Source organism: Eleginops maclovinus, chromosome 6 (genome assembly GCF_036324505.1).
Source record: "Eleginops maclovinus isolate JMC-PN-2008 ecotype Puerto Natales chromosome 6, JC_Emac_rtc_rv5, whole genome shotgun sequence".
NCBI classification, from domain to species: Eukaryota; Metazoa; Chordata; class Actinopteri; order Perciformes; family Eleginopidae; genus Eleginops; species Eleginops maclovinus.
In genome coordinates, this window is record NC_086354.1 from 7,049,534 (window position 1) to 7,066,167 (window position 16,634).

Consider the following 16,634-nt stretch of genomic DNA (forward strand, 5'->3'; position numbering starts at 1 on the left):
ATATGATTTTCTTCAGATTCCCCCAGCCCTTATTAATATATCTCTCACATGAGCCTTAGAAACACTCGTCAGCACACTTCTCCCAGGGGTGACCTCGTAGTCCAGATAGGAAGCCGTCCGTAGTCCTTCATTCTCACTCCATGACTCGCTCAGTTTCCCCTCCCTCCATTTCTTCATCCCTCAGTCCTTCCTGTCTCATCTATCATTCATAAATTGAAGGCCGGTCCGCAGTGCGCCTGCTGTGAATGGGTGCTGTGAGCAATAATGACAGTAATCGAAGAAGAAATGGAGGTCACTGGTATTTCCAAGCACGGCCAGTGCGAGGGGTTAAAGGGGAGCCTCTTCAAATGGGCCCCAGGGTGTGTAGCCCAATAAAGCCTAATAGTGGGGTCAAAGGATGAACCCAGAGTGTGTGTTCGGACAGTGGGAGGCCCTGGATTTAAAGACCTTAGGGGAATAAACTGTGTGACATTCATAAACCATAATTCTCTTTTTTTAATACACAGTAAACACATGTTTTGATGGTAATTGTTTTATCACACAACACAGACTAAAAGGTTCAACGTATGAAATGCTTAACTGTTATTGCAGAGTGCAGCATATATTAAATGTAGATTAGTTGTGCACAGTAATTATTTAGAGAACCAGATGTAAAAAGGTTTTGATGTGTACCTTCACTTATCAAATATGCTTGAATAGATAGGGAATATAGTAATAATACATATGAAGAATTAGAGGATGAAACCCTCTTTAATCGTGCAGCACACAGTGAAATTCCATCTCTGCATTTAACCCAGTGGTTCCCAATTTCTTTTACAGTCAGGCCCCTGTTGGGTAACTGGAAATATTTGGAGCCCCCCCTAATTGTATATAGTTGTACAAACATTACATTTTCTCAGCTGATTATAACAAGATGTAGCAGGCTCAGAATGATACTCTCACGCAGGTTCACTCCGGTGCTACTCATTTATTTGTTTTTTGGGTTTCTGAACAAAACAGAAGATCACCTTCTTGTCTGCACTCGCCATTTGGCACAAATCACACTTCTCTTGCACACAAACTCTCCTTCTTGTCCTTGCTCTCGCTAGACTTGACGTCAGACTCAACATAAATGCGCTGTGTGTGACAATACTGATACCTGCTGGTCATCTCCAAAAACATGCTAACAATATTGACGAACATAATCATTTTAACACAACAAAATTATTTTCCCAACCGCAAGCAATACGCCAAAACAGAATATTGTCTTCTATTGCATACTGGTAACTACTAGATAACTTGAATAATACAACTGTATGCCACAAAGACACAAAAATCCAACTATAACTTTATATTTTATTATGGATTGAACATGAACAAAAGTGCTTGTATTGGCAAATGATCCTGAGCCATCGGGAAATAATTGTCTATTTGACACATTACTATCAATGCGTTGTGTGTAGGGATGGGTACCGTTACAATTTGAACGGTACTACTACTCTTACCGGTGCTGCATATCGATAATATCCGTAAGTTTCGCTACTTTGCACTTCTACTCCACTCCAATTCAGAGGTAAATGGTGTACTTTTACTCACTTTATTTATTTATTACCTTTACAGATTTGGATTAATGATGTGAAATATTATCAACACTTAAATCAGACTTTAGTATAGCTGTGCATTTCTCCGTGTGAATATGATGCCTTTTGGCGAGATGTTTGGACAGATTGCTTGTGTTGTGTCCTTGCTCAAGGGCACCACGGCAGGGCCCAGGAGGTGAACTGGTAGCTCTCCAAGTAGCCGTCCCCACACCTTTTTTAGGTCTGTTCGGGGACTTTAATGGGCGGCCCTACAGCTCCTAGTCCAAGTCCCTACTGACTGAGACATAAAAGTGTCAGCTAAATGAAATGTGAATTCCCTGAAAAGACACGTTTTTTCCACACCAATTGAGACTCAAATACAATCGGCCTCTACTGACAACATATTGGATTTGAAACCGATTAAAGAGGTGAGACGAAAATGTTCAGAGTTGAGCTATCGAACAACAATGTCTAACAAAATGTCTCACCCGGAATTCAACATAGCGTCATGTTAAAAATGGATCCAGCATCTAGATGGATCTCAAAGTAAAGACACACTGGTCACTTCATTAGGTACACCTGTTCAACTGCTCGTTAACGCAAATATTTGATCAGCCAATCACATGGCAGCAACTCAATACATTTAGGCATGTAGACATGGTCAAGACGACCTGGTGAAGTTCAAGCAGAGCATCAGAACGGGGAAGAAAGGTGATTTAATTGACTTTGAACGTGACATGGTTGTTGGTGCCGGATAGGCTGGTCTGAGTACAGTGTGTTACCTATTCCGTTGCCAGTACTTGAACTTTCTAGTCAGCAATTCATCCTAGAACAAGGTATTCTTCCCTCATATGTTTAAGTGAGGTGGAGACATTCAACCCAAACGTTTATAGTTTTAATTTTACACTAGTTTATTTTTAATTCAATGACAAAACAAATATCTGACTAATGCCTGACTTTTAGAGCCCTGGCAATACAATTTAACAAAATATAAGAGCAGTTAAAAAAGAAAATGTAGGTAAATTTAAGTCGCTTTGGATAAAAGCATTGGCCAAATGTAATATGGTAAAACCCTAACTACCAGGGAAAAACCCAAACTGATGGAGGATTGAAAGGATGAAGAGGGGGAACTACAGGCAGCTACTGTCGTTGTAAACAACTAGCAGTTGTCTCTGTTGTACTTTTCCCTTTTCTTCTCTTTGTTTTTATCCTTTATGCTTTTCTTTCCCTGCACCTGTGCCTTTCCTTTCACAGCGGTCTGCTTTAGGTTGAAGGATTCTTCTGGGTCCTTTTTCTGCTCCTCCACCTTTTTCTCTTTGGTTTCGCAGTTCTGTCCTTTATTGGCCAGGTTGTCCTTCTCCTCTACGTTCATCCCCATCGGTGTGACTTTCAACGCCTTGTCTTGTTTCCTCGCTTGCCTTTTCTCCCTTTTGCTTTTCTTTTTCGGCAGCCCGACCTCTCGTGTCTCGGTCTTCTTTAAGTCGAAGACTTCTTCCAGTTCTTTCTTGTCATCCTCATCCTCCACCTCTGAGGTTTCACATCTCTGGTCTTTATTGGACAACGCTGCCAGACAGCTAAGGTTGATCTCCTCTCCGCTTTCCTCTTGCTGCAGTACTATCTCTGCTTCCTCTGTCTTCGGTAAGTTGGGGAACTCTTCTGGTGCTTTCTTCTCATCCTCAACCTTTGGGGTCTCAACTAGGTCCTGTGTGGACTCCTCCGGTTTCTTTAACTCATCCTCCATCTTTTGGACTTCTGTCTCAAGTACGTCCTGTGTGGACTCCTCCTCCGGTTTCTTTAACTCATCCTCCATCTTTTGGACTTCTGTCCCAACTTGGTCTTGTGTGGACTCCTCCGGTTTCTTTAGTTCATCCTCCATCTTTTGGACTTCTGTCTCAAGTACGTCCAGTGTGGACTCCTCCGGTTTCTTTAGTTCATCCTCCATCTTTTGGATTTCTGTGTCCATCACTGTCTCCCAGCTATGTGGTTTCTCAGCTGGGTCCTCAGTGAACTTTTCCTCCAGGTTGTTTTTCTCCATCTGATTTTCTTTCGTCGTCTCCATCAAGATGACTTCCTCCACCCCGCTATGATCTGTCTCAACTAGGTCATGTGTGAACTCCTCTGGTTTCTTTAGTTCATCCTCCACCTTTGGTGTCTCAACTAGGTCATGTTGGACTCCTCTGGTTTCTTTAGTTGATCTTCCACCTTTGGTGTCTCAACTAGGTCATGTGTGGACTCTTCTGGTTTCTTTAGTTGATCTTCCACCTTTGGTGTCTCAACTAGGTCATGTGGGGACTCCTCTGGTTTCTTTAGTTCATCCTCCATCTTTTGGATTTCGGTCAACATCATTTTCTCCCAGCAATTTGTTTTCTCAGCCAGGTCCGGAGTTAACTTCTCCTCCAGGTTGTTTTTGACTTCCTCCTCCCCACGGTCTTGCTTCTCAGCCAGGTCCTTTGTGGACATTTCCTCCAGATGATTCTTCTTGTCCTCAAGATTCTGGATTTTCTCCTTAATCAATTTGGTTAGAGACACCCAGCTCTCTTTTTTCTCTGCTGTGTCTTTTCTAAGGCTTTTATCTTTCTTAGCCCTTTCAAGTTTGTCGCCATTGTTGTCTTTGGACACAACTTTTTCTCTTCCAGGCTCTTTGAAGATTCCTCCTTCAGTGCTTTGTATTTTTCATGCCAGTTTGTGGACACTGCGAGTGTATGAGAGAGAGAATCCTTCTCTTTTTTCAGAAACACGATTTCAGTGTCCCTCTGTTGGACCAGTTGCTGCCATTCAGCCCGGGCATTTCTTTGCATCAGCTGGTTTGCTTCGGTCAGACCCTTGATGACATTGTCTCTGCTCTGGATCCTGCTATGCATCAGATTCTGGTTAATGGGCCAGTTCACCTCCCAGTTCCTGTTTCTCACTGCCAGGTCATTTGCGTGCCTTTCCAGTTGTTGATATTTGAACTCCCAATGTTTAATAACCCCTTCCAATAAAGTCTGTCTGCTTAACAGCACGTCGGTGGCCTCTGTGAAACACTTAGCGGCTTCCTCCTTCTCATTTCTACAGCTGACAAGCTCACACACTGCTGGGCAATTCATTTCAGCCATGGCAAGTTAGTTTTAGACTTGTGTTGTGCGTAGGTAGATTAATGGAAGTGTTTCTGTGCGTGAACGGGTTTCTTTGTAGAAGACGGTAAATGTCTTTAGTGCACTTTTTCTCTGTATGAGACTGTGTTGTTCTTATGATGAATGTGGTTTTCTTTCGAAGTTAATCCAGTGATTTCGAATGACCTGTGATTAAGACGACCTGTTCCTACAGAAAGCAGAGTAGGAATGAATATCCCTCCTGCAGCTTTGTACTGTATACCCTATTACCTTAGAATGTTCAAGATCAAAGTACAATCAACTGGCTTTGATGGTGTTATCTGCTGATGATGTCATAAATTCTGCTGAAGAAGTGATGACATCATCAGCATATAAACTATGACATCATCACCAGATGATGTCACGATATACACACGTGCTTCTTTATCATGGCCTTCAAAAATGGATTCTTAAGTGATGTGTAAAATAACAATACTCAACCCCATGTTCACTTCAAGTATTTCAATACATTATGAATATGTTAATGAACGTCAAATGTAAAATAAATTGATTACTTTGTTCTTTGTCATGTCTATATTTTCTACTGATTTCTGACGTGTTATGAATCACTGATCAGGTGGAACTTTGTAGATTTGCTTTTAAGCTCATTGCAATTTAAATGTGTTGATTATCTACACTTAATAAAGTATTTGCATCAGTCAACTTAATCAACAAATAAGTAATTTACTGGAATCTCTGCTATGATACATTTTGTAACACCAAACATTTTAATCTGACGTGAATCTGAACATTTAATTAAAGTGAATGTTTCATGTTTTTGAGGGATCATACGTACAATTTTGAACATGTACATATTTAAATGTGCAGCCTTATATTTAGCAGGTCAGAATAACTGAAAACATCGGCATGCACAGGAGAAAAGGGAAACCTGCTTGGTGCTTTAGCCCCAAAAATAATCATAAATTAAAACTGTAAGCAGCGATAAACGAGCCTTCCCAAGTCACCAGAGCTTGGGGTACTTCCAGGATCCTTGCATGTGCAACACTGAATCGCCATAGTAACTTACCATCCGTATCATTAACCCGATTTGTGAAAATATCTGTCAAAAAGTCCCCACCCACTTAACATTGCCTACAATCAACATTTCAAAAGTTTATAGAAATTCTACGTCCACAATGTTCACCGTGCTTCAGACTTGTAGGTGAAAAGCACAACGAAACGCTGCTTGTTAGGGGGCGCTATAGAGTCATTTTGCGTGCGCCAATTATGAAAGACATGACAAGTGTCCAAAAATATCTTTTGAACAGGGCCCTCAAAAAGGCAATTCATTCAATAATAAAAATGATCACAAGGATTCCAAAAGCTCTTTGCTCCGACTGCTTGAATAGATTAGAAAGGTAGTAATAAATATACATACATAAATATTAAATATGTCAATAATAATAATGTGACGAGGATGGGCCTGACCTGAGGGACCCCACAGGTGTTTTCATTTCAAACATGACCATATTGGCGCCCCTAGCAAGCATTTTAAAATGGGTTTTTGAAAAAATGTGTTAAACATAAACACATGATGTTCTTCTAATTTGTGAGGGTTTTTTTATAACAAAAGTCACTGGGGAGTTCTTTTTCGGGAAATTGAGTTAAATATAATTAATCCAATCCCTCTACAAAACAGGGGAAGGTTCTAAATCATGCATGTGTCTTATCAAAACCATTTGCAATACATTTAAAGAATTTTGTGCAATATGAGGAATGCCCCCAAAATGTCTGTTTGCCCAACCACTCATGTTTCCCTTAAATTGTCTTTCTCCTGCAGACGGTGGATATCCACAAGGAGAAGGTGGCACGTCGAGAGATCGGCATCCTGACCACAAATAAGAACACCGCTCGCACGCACAAGATCATTGCTCCGGGCAACATGGAGCGGCCAGTGCGCTATATTCGGAAGCCCATCGACTACACACTGCTGGACGATGTGGGACATGGCGTCAAAGTAGGATATTTATTTGACATCATCTCGAAAAAGAAATCCCTTGTAGTTTGTAAAACAGATTTCAGAGCAAGCAAACTAAATCTTAATGCATGTATTGACTTATATTTAAAGCAACCCCAACCCTAGTTTCTCTTAACCTTTAAGCGGCTGGTTTCCTAAAAGACACCTCCACAGTACTCCAGTATCCCCACAAGCAGAGTGTTGCAGCTAAATACCAAAGTCATTACTTTGATGCATCGTCCTGATTTCCACTGTTAATCAATTTTGCTGGACAGGAAAACACACACTTAGTCGAGTTCACACTTGCCACTTCCATGTGAACAAGCCGACCGTCTCCTTTCATAATTCACTCACCCTGCAGGCCGATCAATACGCTGGCCTTTTAGTTAATTAAGTACAGAAAGACCTAGAAATGTTTGAAGCCCTCACCCGAGTATGAGAGCCGAAGTCGGTGCCTGACTGTGACTGAGCTTTTGTTCATGCCTAGTAACAACTCACCAAGCTGGAAGTGAATGAATACTGGGTATAGACTCAGAGGGTGAGAGATTTTGGCCTATTTGCATCCCAACTCTCTCTTTTGAATTGTGGGAAAATATTCTTTCAACCCTTTTCCGGCTCCTTCTTAAATGTTTTATTCTCTCTCCCCATGATCCATCTAGCCACCTCCCTTCTTCTTCTTCTCCGTTTTTATACTACAGTCTGTGTGTTGTTGCATGTGCAGACACACCATAATGCGCATTGATTGCTGGTGTCACACATTTCCGCAGTTTGTTTGAGTCTGTCTCCTCATCCCACTGTCTGTCTCTATTGAGATAGTGGCTGTACGCCGATTTTCAGACATCCGCTGATTTAATTTCAAAAGCCAGTGTTCCCTCCTCAGAGAGCTGGCTCACACTGAGGCGGGTTTGGCATGGCCCACTATGCAAATGAAGCATCATTCATGGATGCTGCAAATGATGGATCTGTGCAGAAACCAGTGCAGATCAGACTAGAAGCTGGAAAATATACACGTGCTACAAAAACATGACTCAAACATCTATTTGGGTTTACCATAGAGTGGTGCAGAAATGAGTTCTAAACTTGAAAACAAGTTAGCATCTTTAGCCGCCTTTAGCTTAGCGGTGTTGAAATGAACTCATGCGACCGTGTTGTAGTTTGATTATAATGTTAACTATTTCTTTCCGGCATAAACAAGTTGGCGGGAAAAAAAACACATCTTCAAAATCCAATGGAAAATCCCATTTATTTTTGTCAAGAGAACCCTTGCGATGCTAACTATTGGGTCAGCCCACAAAAAGAAGTCATCACTGCACCACTCTATAGGATAGCACCTTAAATTTGATCACGTTTGGTTATTTTGATGAAGGTCAGATCATCATTTTAGCAAGGAAGTACATTTCTGAGGACTTGTGGTTGGTTCATTTGAAATTCTCTGTGATTTCTCTGTCTGGCTTATTATATGTGTGATGTGTGTGTGTTTCTGTGGCTGAATTTCTGTTCATTGATGTGCATTTGTCTGGCTGGGTTCAGACGGAAACGCATATCCATATTTTCCCCCCAGAACACTTTCTCTCTCACACACGTCAGTGAATAATTCACAAGGACTGATATTATTTCATACTCACGCCTGCATAAGAAGTATATTGAAGCATGTGCGTGTTTGTCTGTGGTTTTGCTTTAATGTGCAAGTTCAATATCTTATCAGCAGTCTTTTTCCTCCTGGCATTTGTGGATTTCCCTCGGGGCGTGATCACCTCCCCTTTTGCCTTTCGTCAACATTACCAGGGGAACTCGCCCATGGATAGATATGATGTCAGAATCGAGCAGGGGAAAGACTCATTCACACATTTACGGATGACTGTGCTCACCCCCTCCACCTTACCAGCCTTTATTGGCATTACTGGCAGTTACCAGGGCGACTAGGTTTCAGCCCCATTACAGCCTGAAAAACCTCACTGCTGTTATTTATGACCTCGCCTTGCTTTACTGCCCCTTTTTTTTTTGCAACCACATGCAGGTCAGGCACTGGTCATTATTTCTAGTGTGTGTCGCTATTTAAGGGATTCTCATTCTGATTACAGTCTATAACGCAAGTCTAGACACACAGTAGTCACACACACACATAATATTTAGCTGATAAAGTGTAACTAAAAAAACTAAATTGGGTTGTTTGGTTTGGTCTTCATTATGGCAGGTGTCAGAGTGTAAATAGTAGACATAGGCAAATAATTATGAGCCCACACATATTTTAGCAGATAATAAGACACATATTGAGTAGAGTAAACAATCTGAGAACTATTGCATTTGTTTTTACACACCGTTTCTGTACTCCTTCTCTTTGTTATTTATTAAGCTCTTTTTTTAACTTTTACTGTTTATAAAAATGGAATGATAGAAAATAGGTCCTTGCATACTGCTTAAAATCCCCCCCGCCTTTAACTAAACCATTAACCAATGAGCATGTGTTGTTTTCTGTCTTCCCTTTTCCCCACTTGCACTCAGTGGCTTAAGGCCAAGGTAAGATATAGTTATCTTTAACTTGTTGTTTTAGTCATGATGAAACTCCTACTAGTCTTTTATTTATACAAAAATAAATTAATTTAAAATGTTGAATACATGAGTTAAGGTTTCATGGAACAAATTTGATTCCAGAAAAAGGCTCATTTATTACAAGGAAACACAGCATATGATTATACAGAATCTATATTTCTCTATTTGTTCCCATTTAACTTTAACAAGGTCACCAGATATCATAAATCCAACTTTTATAAAGATGTTTTAAACCTGATTTGAAAATGTGCCATAAGTGTGCTATAGGTATGATACAGTTAACATAGTAGCATGGTAACAGCAGACAGTGGAACCATATATTCAACATTTGAAGTTATAAGTCTGCAGATCTATGTCCTATTCTCCATGTACAACGGCTCCTTGAAGACATCCTGTCCCTTACTTTCTGTCTTAATATTTGTCTGTTTTGCCAGTTTCTTCAAAAATCATGCTTGGTTGCAATTGTTAACGAGATACTCCTTTAACGTGGAAAAGCGGGGGACATCTGCTATGATTATACAATAGCAATGTTTTAACTTGTCTTTGCCCCTCTAGCAACATGGGAACAATGCCGCAGCAGCAGCAGCAGCAGCAGCAGGACGAGGAGGGACACTTTCCAGGACCACCCCACCCACACAGAAACCCCCCAGCCCCCCAATGGCTGGTCGTGGTACACTGGGGTAAGAACATACAGCTAGCTAGAGGCAGGCAGAACCTCAATCTGTAGGGACTTGGGTACTAGTAGGGAACTGGATGGCCACAGGCCGTGTTTTTGGTCCCATTGCAGATACAAAAAAAAAAGTGATTGTTGTCCTGTCCCCTGCTGAGGTGTCCTTGAGCAAGGTACCAAACCCCCAACTACTCCAGAGCCAACTATGGCAGCCACTTAACTCTAACACCCCTCCATCAATGTATTTTGGGCCTAATGTGTATTTTAAGCTTAATGTTTGTACTTGTGTCCAGTAGTTTCAAAATGACTTATTATATTCTCGCTCATAACGAAACATTTGTTGTTTAGCTCTGAAATATTTGACCTCTTATATGTTAATGCTGTCAGTTTAACACAATACTAACATTTCACAATGGTTGTTTATAACACCAGGACCACCTGACCATGGTTCCATAAACAGTGTCTGTAAAAGCCAGAAGTAGACCCTCTAAACTCATGGAAACTTTGAGAATTAACTGCGTCCTCTTTGGCTCTGTTTATATCTGTTTCCAGGCGTAACACTCCCTACAAGACCCTGGAGCCGGTGAAGCCTCCGGTGGTGCCCAACGACTACATGACGAGCCCCGCCAGACTGGGCAACCAGAACAGCCCTGCACGCACAGCCTCCCTCAACCAGAGGCCCAGGACTCACAGGTAGCACACACACTCTCTCCTTATACCTGCGATTAACATAGAGTTTATGAACCTGGGAAAAAAACGTCATCGTTTTATCTATCATAAGGCATTTAGACAACTTTCTACGCCATACACGCCAATAAGTGAATATCAGGGATGTAATGCAACTTAGTACATTGACTAAAGTACTGCACTTGGTTATTTTCAATTTGATTATTGCCTTTTCATGTCATTTTATACCTCTTAGAAGATACTTTTATCCAAAGCAACTTAGTACATACACTTCAATACCTTAGTCATGCCTACAGAAGCAATTTAGGGTTAAGTAACTTGCCCAAGTGCACTTCCACCAGACTGGGGATCTAGAATCAGGCCATTCTACACCCTGCATTAGCTTCACTCCCACAGCTGTTTTCAATAATGCTCTACTATTAAGGGCCTGAAGAATAAACATCCCTAAAAATGCAAATTACTCCATTGCAAACATTATATCTTTAGGGCTTTTATTGTGAAAGCATCGTTTTTATCTTGTATCTGTATTGCTTGCATGATAAATACACTAGTATTTAAATCAAAGGCCTCCTAAGTTGAGCTTAAAATGTAGCATTTAAAGGCAGACTGTAATTACTCCCTCAGTCTGAGTTTTGGGGGTTTCGAACTTGGTTCTTCACGCGTTCCAAACAAGCCTTGGCTCTCGTGGTGTTTTTGTTACACTGTGTAACTGCAAATGTGACTCCGAGATCTGTGCCCAGTACTCGTGTGAATGTGCCAGACGGCGCATTCATAGGAACTGCAAATCTGTTGCCACAGTGACAAGAGCATGAGACAGAATGACATATGAGAGAGTAATGGTATTATGTCAAACCCTTTCATGTAATTATGTTTGTCTCACACATAATCATCCCCACATTTACTCTTCTTGAATGTGTCTTTCTCCCTGCAGTGGCAGCAGTGGCGGTAGCGGGGGCAGGGAGAACAGCGGAGGCAGTATCGTCGGTATTCCTATTGCAGTTCCCACCCCCTCCCCTCCCAGTATGGGGCAAGGTGAGTCCCAGCAGCCAGACACATTTGTTTGTCCTCTAATGGCCTCATTTGTCTATTCTTGACCCGAGCATTTTCTCACTCAAACAGGATCTCTATCATTCATATCCACATTTATCAGGTCAAACAGAAGGGAATCGATCTTGGACTGACAAAACTATGAATAATACAGTAAAATGTCATAGAAAATGAAAGTCACATTGATAAAATATTGAATTAGTCAGAGATTTATGTAGGGATTTCAGGTCGATAAAAATGTTAGCTATTACCTTTCATGGGCTAACAAGTATAGTCTCTCACATTCCGATACAGTTTACTGAATCGCCAGGATGGACAACACAATGACAGTCAACAAATCAAACATTTGAAGAGTCAAAACGTTTCTTTGTGATTGTTCTTAAAATCTAGATTTGGTTAGAGTAATAAATCATCCATCTTTGTTAACTTACTTTCAGGTGCAGATAAACTAAATTATTAGTTTGTCTAAAATACAAAAACAAACAACATGTTATCTCATCTGTATCAGCCATGAGAAAGAGGCTGGGCAACATTTATTCATCTCTATATTTATGTAACTGCTGAAGAAAAGGGACTGAATTTACCTTCACTTGATGTTTACCCTTTGCGGGAAGATAAGGTAGAACATTAGAGCAGTGGGCCCTCAGGAGCGAGAACTGATGAAGTGGTTTAGAATAACATAATGAGTGTTTTTGCATCCATCATTTTAAATCTCTGAAGCCCTGTAGTGTTTGCAACCTGCATTTAAATGCTCTTATCATACCAGCAGCAGCTTATTATTTTCTCACCGTCTGCATGTAAATAAACAGAAACTGTAAGTGTAAACTACTGATAACCTTCTAAGTCAGTCGGAACTAACAACGACTTATCATAATTAGCCTTTTTTTAACATCCTCTCCTGCAGTGGTGACGTCCTCAGCCTCAGTGCCTCAGGGCCCTGGTCTGGGCCCCATTCCAATGTCCCAGTTCGGCACCATCTCCCGCCAAATTTCCCGCCACAACTCTTCCACCACCTCCTCGGCCTCCATGGTGTCGGCCACCGGCACCTACCGCCGCGCACCATCCGTGTCCTCACAGCAGCCCCACATCAACGGGGGCCCCGCCTACCCTCAGAACTCAGGTAACCAGGATTAATTACCTACTTTCTTCATGTAAGTAATACACGGTTTCCTTCACTAGATGGTTGGTGTTCAGGAATAGTTTGATCTAATATGATAAAACTAGAGTTGCTTAATCTTTCAGTTTCACTCCACTGCTTAAACCTGTCTCTCTGGGTCTAAAAGATACTGCATGGGGCTAGCTCTTCCAGAAGCTAATGAAAAAGCATTATGAACCATAATTAATGAAGTCGGGGTTGTTGAACCCTCCTCACCTCAGCACTGCCTGCAGAGTCTTTCATTAGCATCTGTAATTGAGTTATGACATTATCACTTTCGGCAGCTGCAGAAGGCTTCTCGTTCGGGAGAGACAGGCAGGCAGGAGACACACAAATAGCTGCTAGACAAGGGGAAACCCAGGACACGGGCATATTTTCTGTCAGAATGTATTTTGGCAGGCATCACTCAGACACACTGTCCTCTAATGGCTTCTTCCTCTCAAAGGACGAGCGTCTCGCCTGGTACAGAAAGAAGAGGCTGTTTGTCTGAGAGTACACAATAATGCAGAGGACTTTAACTAGGACAGCAAGTTATCTCTGTGATGTCTACTTATTGAAAATGCATTCAAAGTGCTCACATATGTTTTGGGTTAAGAGTTGTTACAACACAAACGGGTAGTTCTGGAACACGAGGGAGCTCATTGATGGATGGATGGATGTGGCTCTGCGTTGAGAGCAGGGTGGAATAATAAGACATTACTGCCCAGCGAGATTACAGACGCCCTTCCATTACGTGTGATTTATGAGTCAGACCTGCCGTGTGTGTGTGTGTGTGTGTGTGTGTGTGTGTGTGTGTGTGTGTGTGTGTGTGTGTGTGTGTGTGTGTGTGTGTGTGTGTGTGTGTGTGTGTGTGTGTGTGTGTGTGTGTGTGTGTGTGTGTGTGTGTCATGTCTTTGAGCGAGGACAGCTGTGTTTGTCTTTGTTTGTCTGTTCTAAGGCTGGGTGATAGAGTGGTGCAGGGATGACCAATTTTTGTAATTGGAAGTTAGCAAGGACTCCCTTGACAAAAAGCAATGGGATTTTTCCATTCGATTTCAGAATATTGCAGGAAATAACATCTGTGGCAAACACAGCTTCATGTTATGTACATGTTTTGTTCAGCAGGACAATCTCCACATGTTAACACCACTTAAATGATTTTCTAAGCATAAATGTAATCAGCAGAAGTCTAAAGCTAACGTTAGACTATAAACAAAATACATAACTGCAGCCTGTCAACACCGCTAAGCTAAAGGCGGCTAATGTTTAGCATGACAACCAGAAACTTTAAAACAGTTTTAGGACTCATCCTGAAAAACTCCTATATATCAACATTATATCGATATGGTGATAGTAGGCTGGGTCTCGTCTTAGATATTGGGTTTGTTATATATTTTTTTCAACTTTACAGCTCCTCCTACATTACCTGTCCTGTAATTTGCTTTTCCTATTTACTCATTAAATCCACATTGCCGGTAATTATTTATAAACGTGTTATAAACAAAAAGCCATCCCTGGAATACTGCCGCAGTAACAAGGTATTTGGTTAAAAATGTTCTTGTGATATTTCATTTTCACCATAAGGGCCAAATTTATTTTGAGAAGGATGTTTTTATGCATTGCAGGCCATTTAGAGAAGGGCGTGATTGGACCAGACTTGTTATGCTTATATAGCATTACATTGAATTACCATTCCATTAAAATACAGAGGTGGCAGCTCTACCTGCCTTTTTTTCTTCTTAAAAGATCACATGTTGCTGCTTTGTTATTCCTACCACACACCTACTAAGCTGTCACCTTGCTTTGCAGTCTTTTCACTCGGCAGACACCTATTGCTAGCTAAAGCTTTTTGCTTTTGACATAAAAAGCGGATGCTGATGAGGTGGATTCTCAGCCAGAGATGAGATGAATGCCTCTTTAGCCCAGCTTGAAGAAGGCAGCACAAAGGAACACTGATTGGAAATGTGTAAATGAGTTGCTCAGCAATGCTTCCTGCACTGTTTCGCTCACTCACAAGCTTTTTTTGTTCTTTTTTTCATCCTCATCTCTTTCCCCATTCCGTGTTTGGACTTTATCTCTTCTCTATAATGTCTATTTGCTCTTCCCGTATCGTTGTCTGTCCCTCCATCGCTCTCCGTCTCTCTGCTGCTTTGTTGCTGCTCCAGTGTCTGTGGCTCCTCCACCTCCTCCTCCCATGGTGCAGCTGACCCCACAGATCCCTCTGACCGGCTTTGTGGCCAGAATGCAGGAGAGCAGTAAGTAGAAAAAAATCCATACGGGGAACATGTGCATGCACTTAGAGATATGCATGCAGATATATGCACACTCACTGGTGGAAAATAACTGCTGTGCATTTCAGGAACAGATAATGTATCCTTAAAAGAATCACAAACTTGACACTGCACACATTTGTATCCACTTACTCTGGCTACAGTGGGTGGGGCTGGACAACATAGTAACAGACAAATCCACAAAATAATTATTGTAGATGCTTATAGCACTATGAATTGACTCACTCCCAACTCACCAAAACGTATTGCACAAATTATATTACAGCTCAAACATGCCTATACATTTTTCCACCCAAATGCAATTATTTTATGGAATGATGCATGTGGCACAGAATAACTCTAAGCGCAGTATTTGACTTAAAAGTGCAGAGGCATTCTTTAAAAGTTCAGTAAAGACATTTTAAATACAGGAGATACAAAATATTGGAAATATCCCCCTTGTATAAAATTTATATGTTCTGTTTATCGAGCCCTTTCAAAATTCAAGTGCTTTCCAAGGTTAATACATCAAAACACATAAGCAATACTTTTGTGACAAATGCAAGTGTGAATAACTAAATCACCTTGCGTAGTTAAAAGCGTGACTTCCCTTACCTCCAACTCTCTGGAGTCGTTAATCATTTCTGCGTGTTGCTATTAATGAGGATTGGTCTGTTTTGAATTAAGGCTCATTTACATAGAATTTGTATTAAATATTTGACTTGTTTTTAATACATGCAAAATACACAGGAGATCCAAGATGAGAATTACCCTTTTTTTTTGTCTCATCAGGACAAGTCAACGGCCACAGATATGTTATCCTTTTGTGAACTTGCCCTTTAATGTATTACATTTCCTCAAAATCTCTTTTTGTTACTGAACATGAAGTGAAAACGGCTTCAATAGCCACAGAAATACACCCATGTAGGTAAAGAGCAAAAAGGTGATTGATACATTTATCATCATCAAAGAGTTCCCTTCCAACACCTCTTCTCAAAGCTCCGAACACACTGCCTCACTTTCACACCTTCTCTTGCACTGTACTTCGGGGTCGAGTGGGAGCACACGGCACTCAGACTGTCTGTTGCTATGGCGATGGATGGACCAAAAGCTGTCCTCTCCGTCCACTGCGAAGAGAAAATGTGACCTGATGCCGTGTCCTGAATCCCCCCCCTGCCTGTCTGCAGAGATGCAGCCGCAGCGATCGAACTGTCTGTACATGTCTGGTCAAACGTAGTGCCGGCTGCCACACTGATAAACCACTGCGTCTCAGTCATGCAGGCCAATAAAGAGTAGGATATCCCTCAAACCGTAAACCAGGATTGTGGATTTTAACAAGTTATTACACAGATTATACAAAGGATTGACAACACATCCATCAAGTGTTTTACCTTTATTTTTCGCTACAATCTTTCTAAGAGCCCCTTTGGTACACAGGAAGTGATCAGAAATCAGAAACAGGATTAATATGCAAATAGAAATGGAAAGTTAGAATAAATGTCATAGTTAAAATGAGCTCACAATGCTGAAAAAAAAAAACATTTGCAACAATGACCCAAGAAAAACTCATTTTGATTATTTAGGAGTGAGAAAAGAAAAATACAAAGACAAATTAAAATAAATAAATA

At 41.1% G+C, this 16,634-nt stretch overlaps 1 protein-coding gene across 4 annotated transcripts in view; it reads left to right on the plus strand.

The window, feature by feature from the left end:
* The window catches only part of LOC134865896 (abl interactor 1-like), a 35,444-nt gene that overhangs the window by 13,581 nt on the left and 5,229 nt on the right, over positions 1-16,634 (plus strand). The window contains exons 3-9 of one of the 4 annotated variants that reach the window (XM_063885711.1): positions 6,471-6,647; positions 9,150-9,164; positions 9,753-9,877; positions 10,420-10,560; positions 11,486-11,586; positions 12,506-12,721; positions 14,902-14,991. In XM_063885711.1, the coding sequence (XP_063741781.1) occupies positions 6,471-6,647; positions 9,150-9,164; positions 9,753-9,877; positions 10,420-10,560; positions 11,486-11,586; positions 12,506-12,721; positions 14,902-14,991 (865 nt within the window). The remainder of the gene's footprint in view (positions 1-6,470; positions 6,648-9,149; positions 9,165-9,752; positions 9,878-10,419; positions 10,561-11,485; positions 11,587-12,505; positions 12,722-14,901; positions 14,992-16,634) is intronic. The other 3 variants (XM_063885713.1, XM_063885712.1, XM_063885714.1) reach the window with 3 other exon arrangements.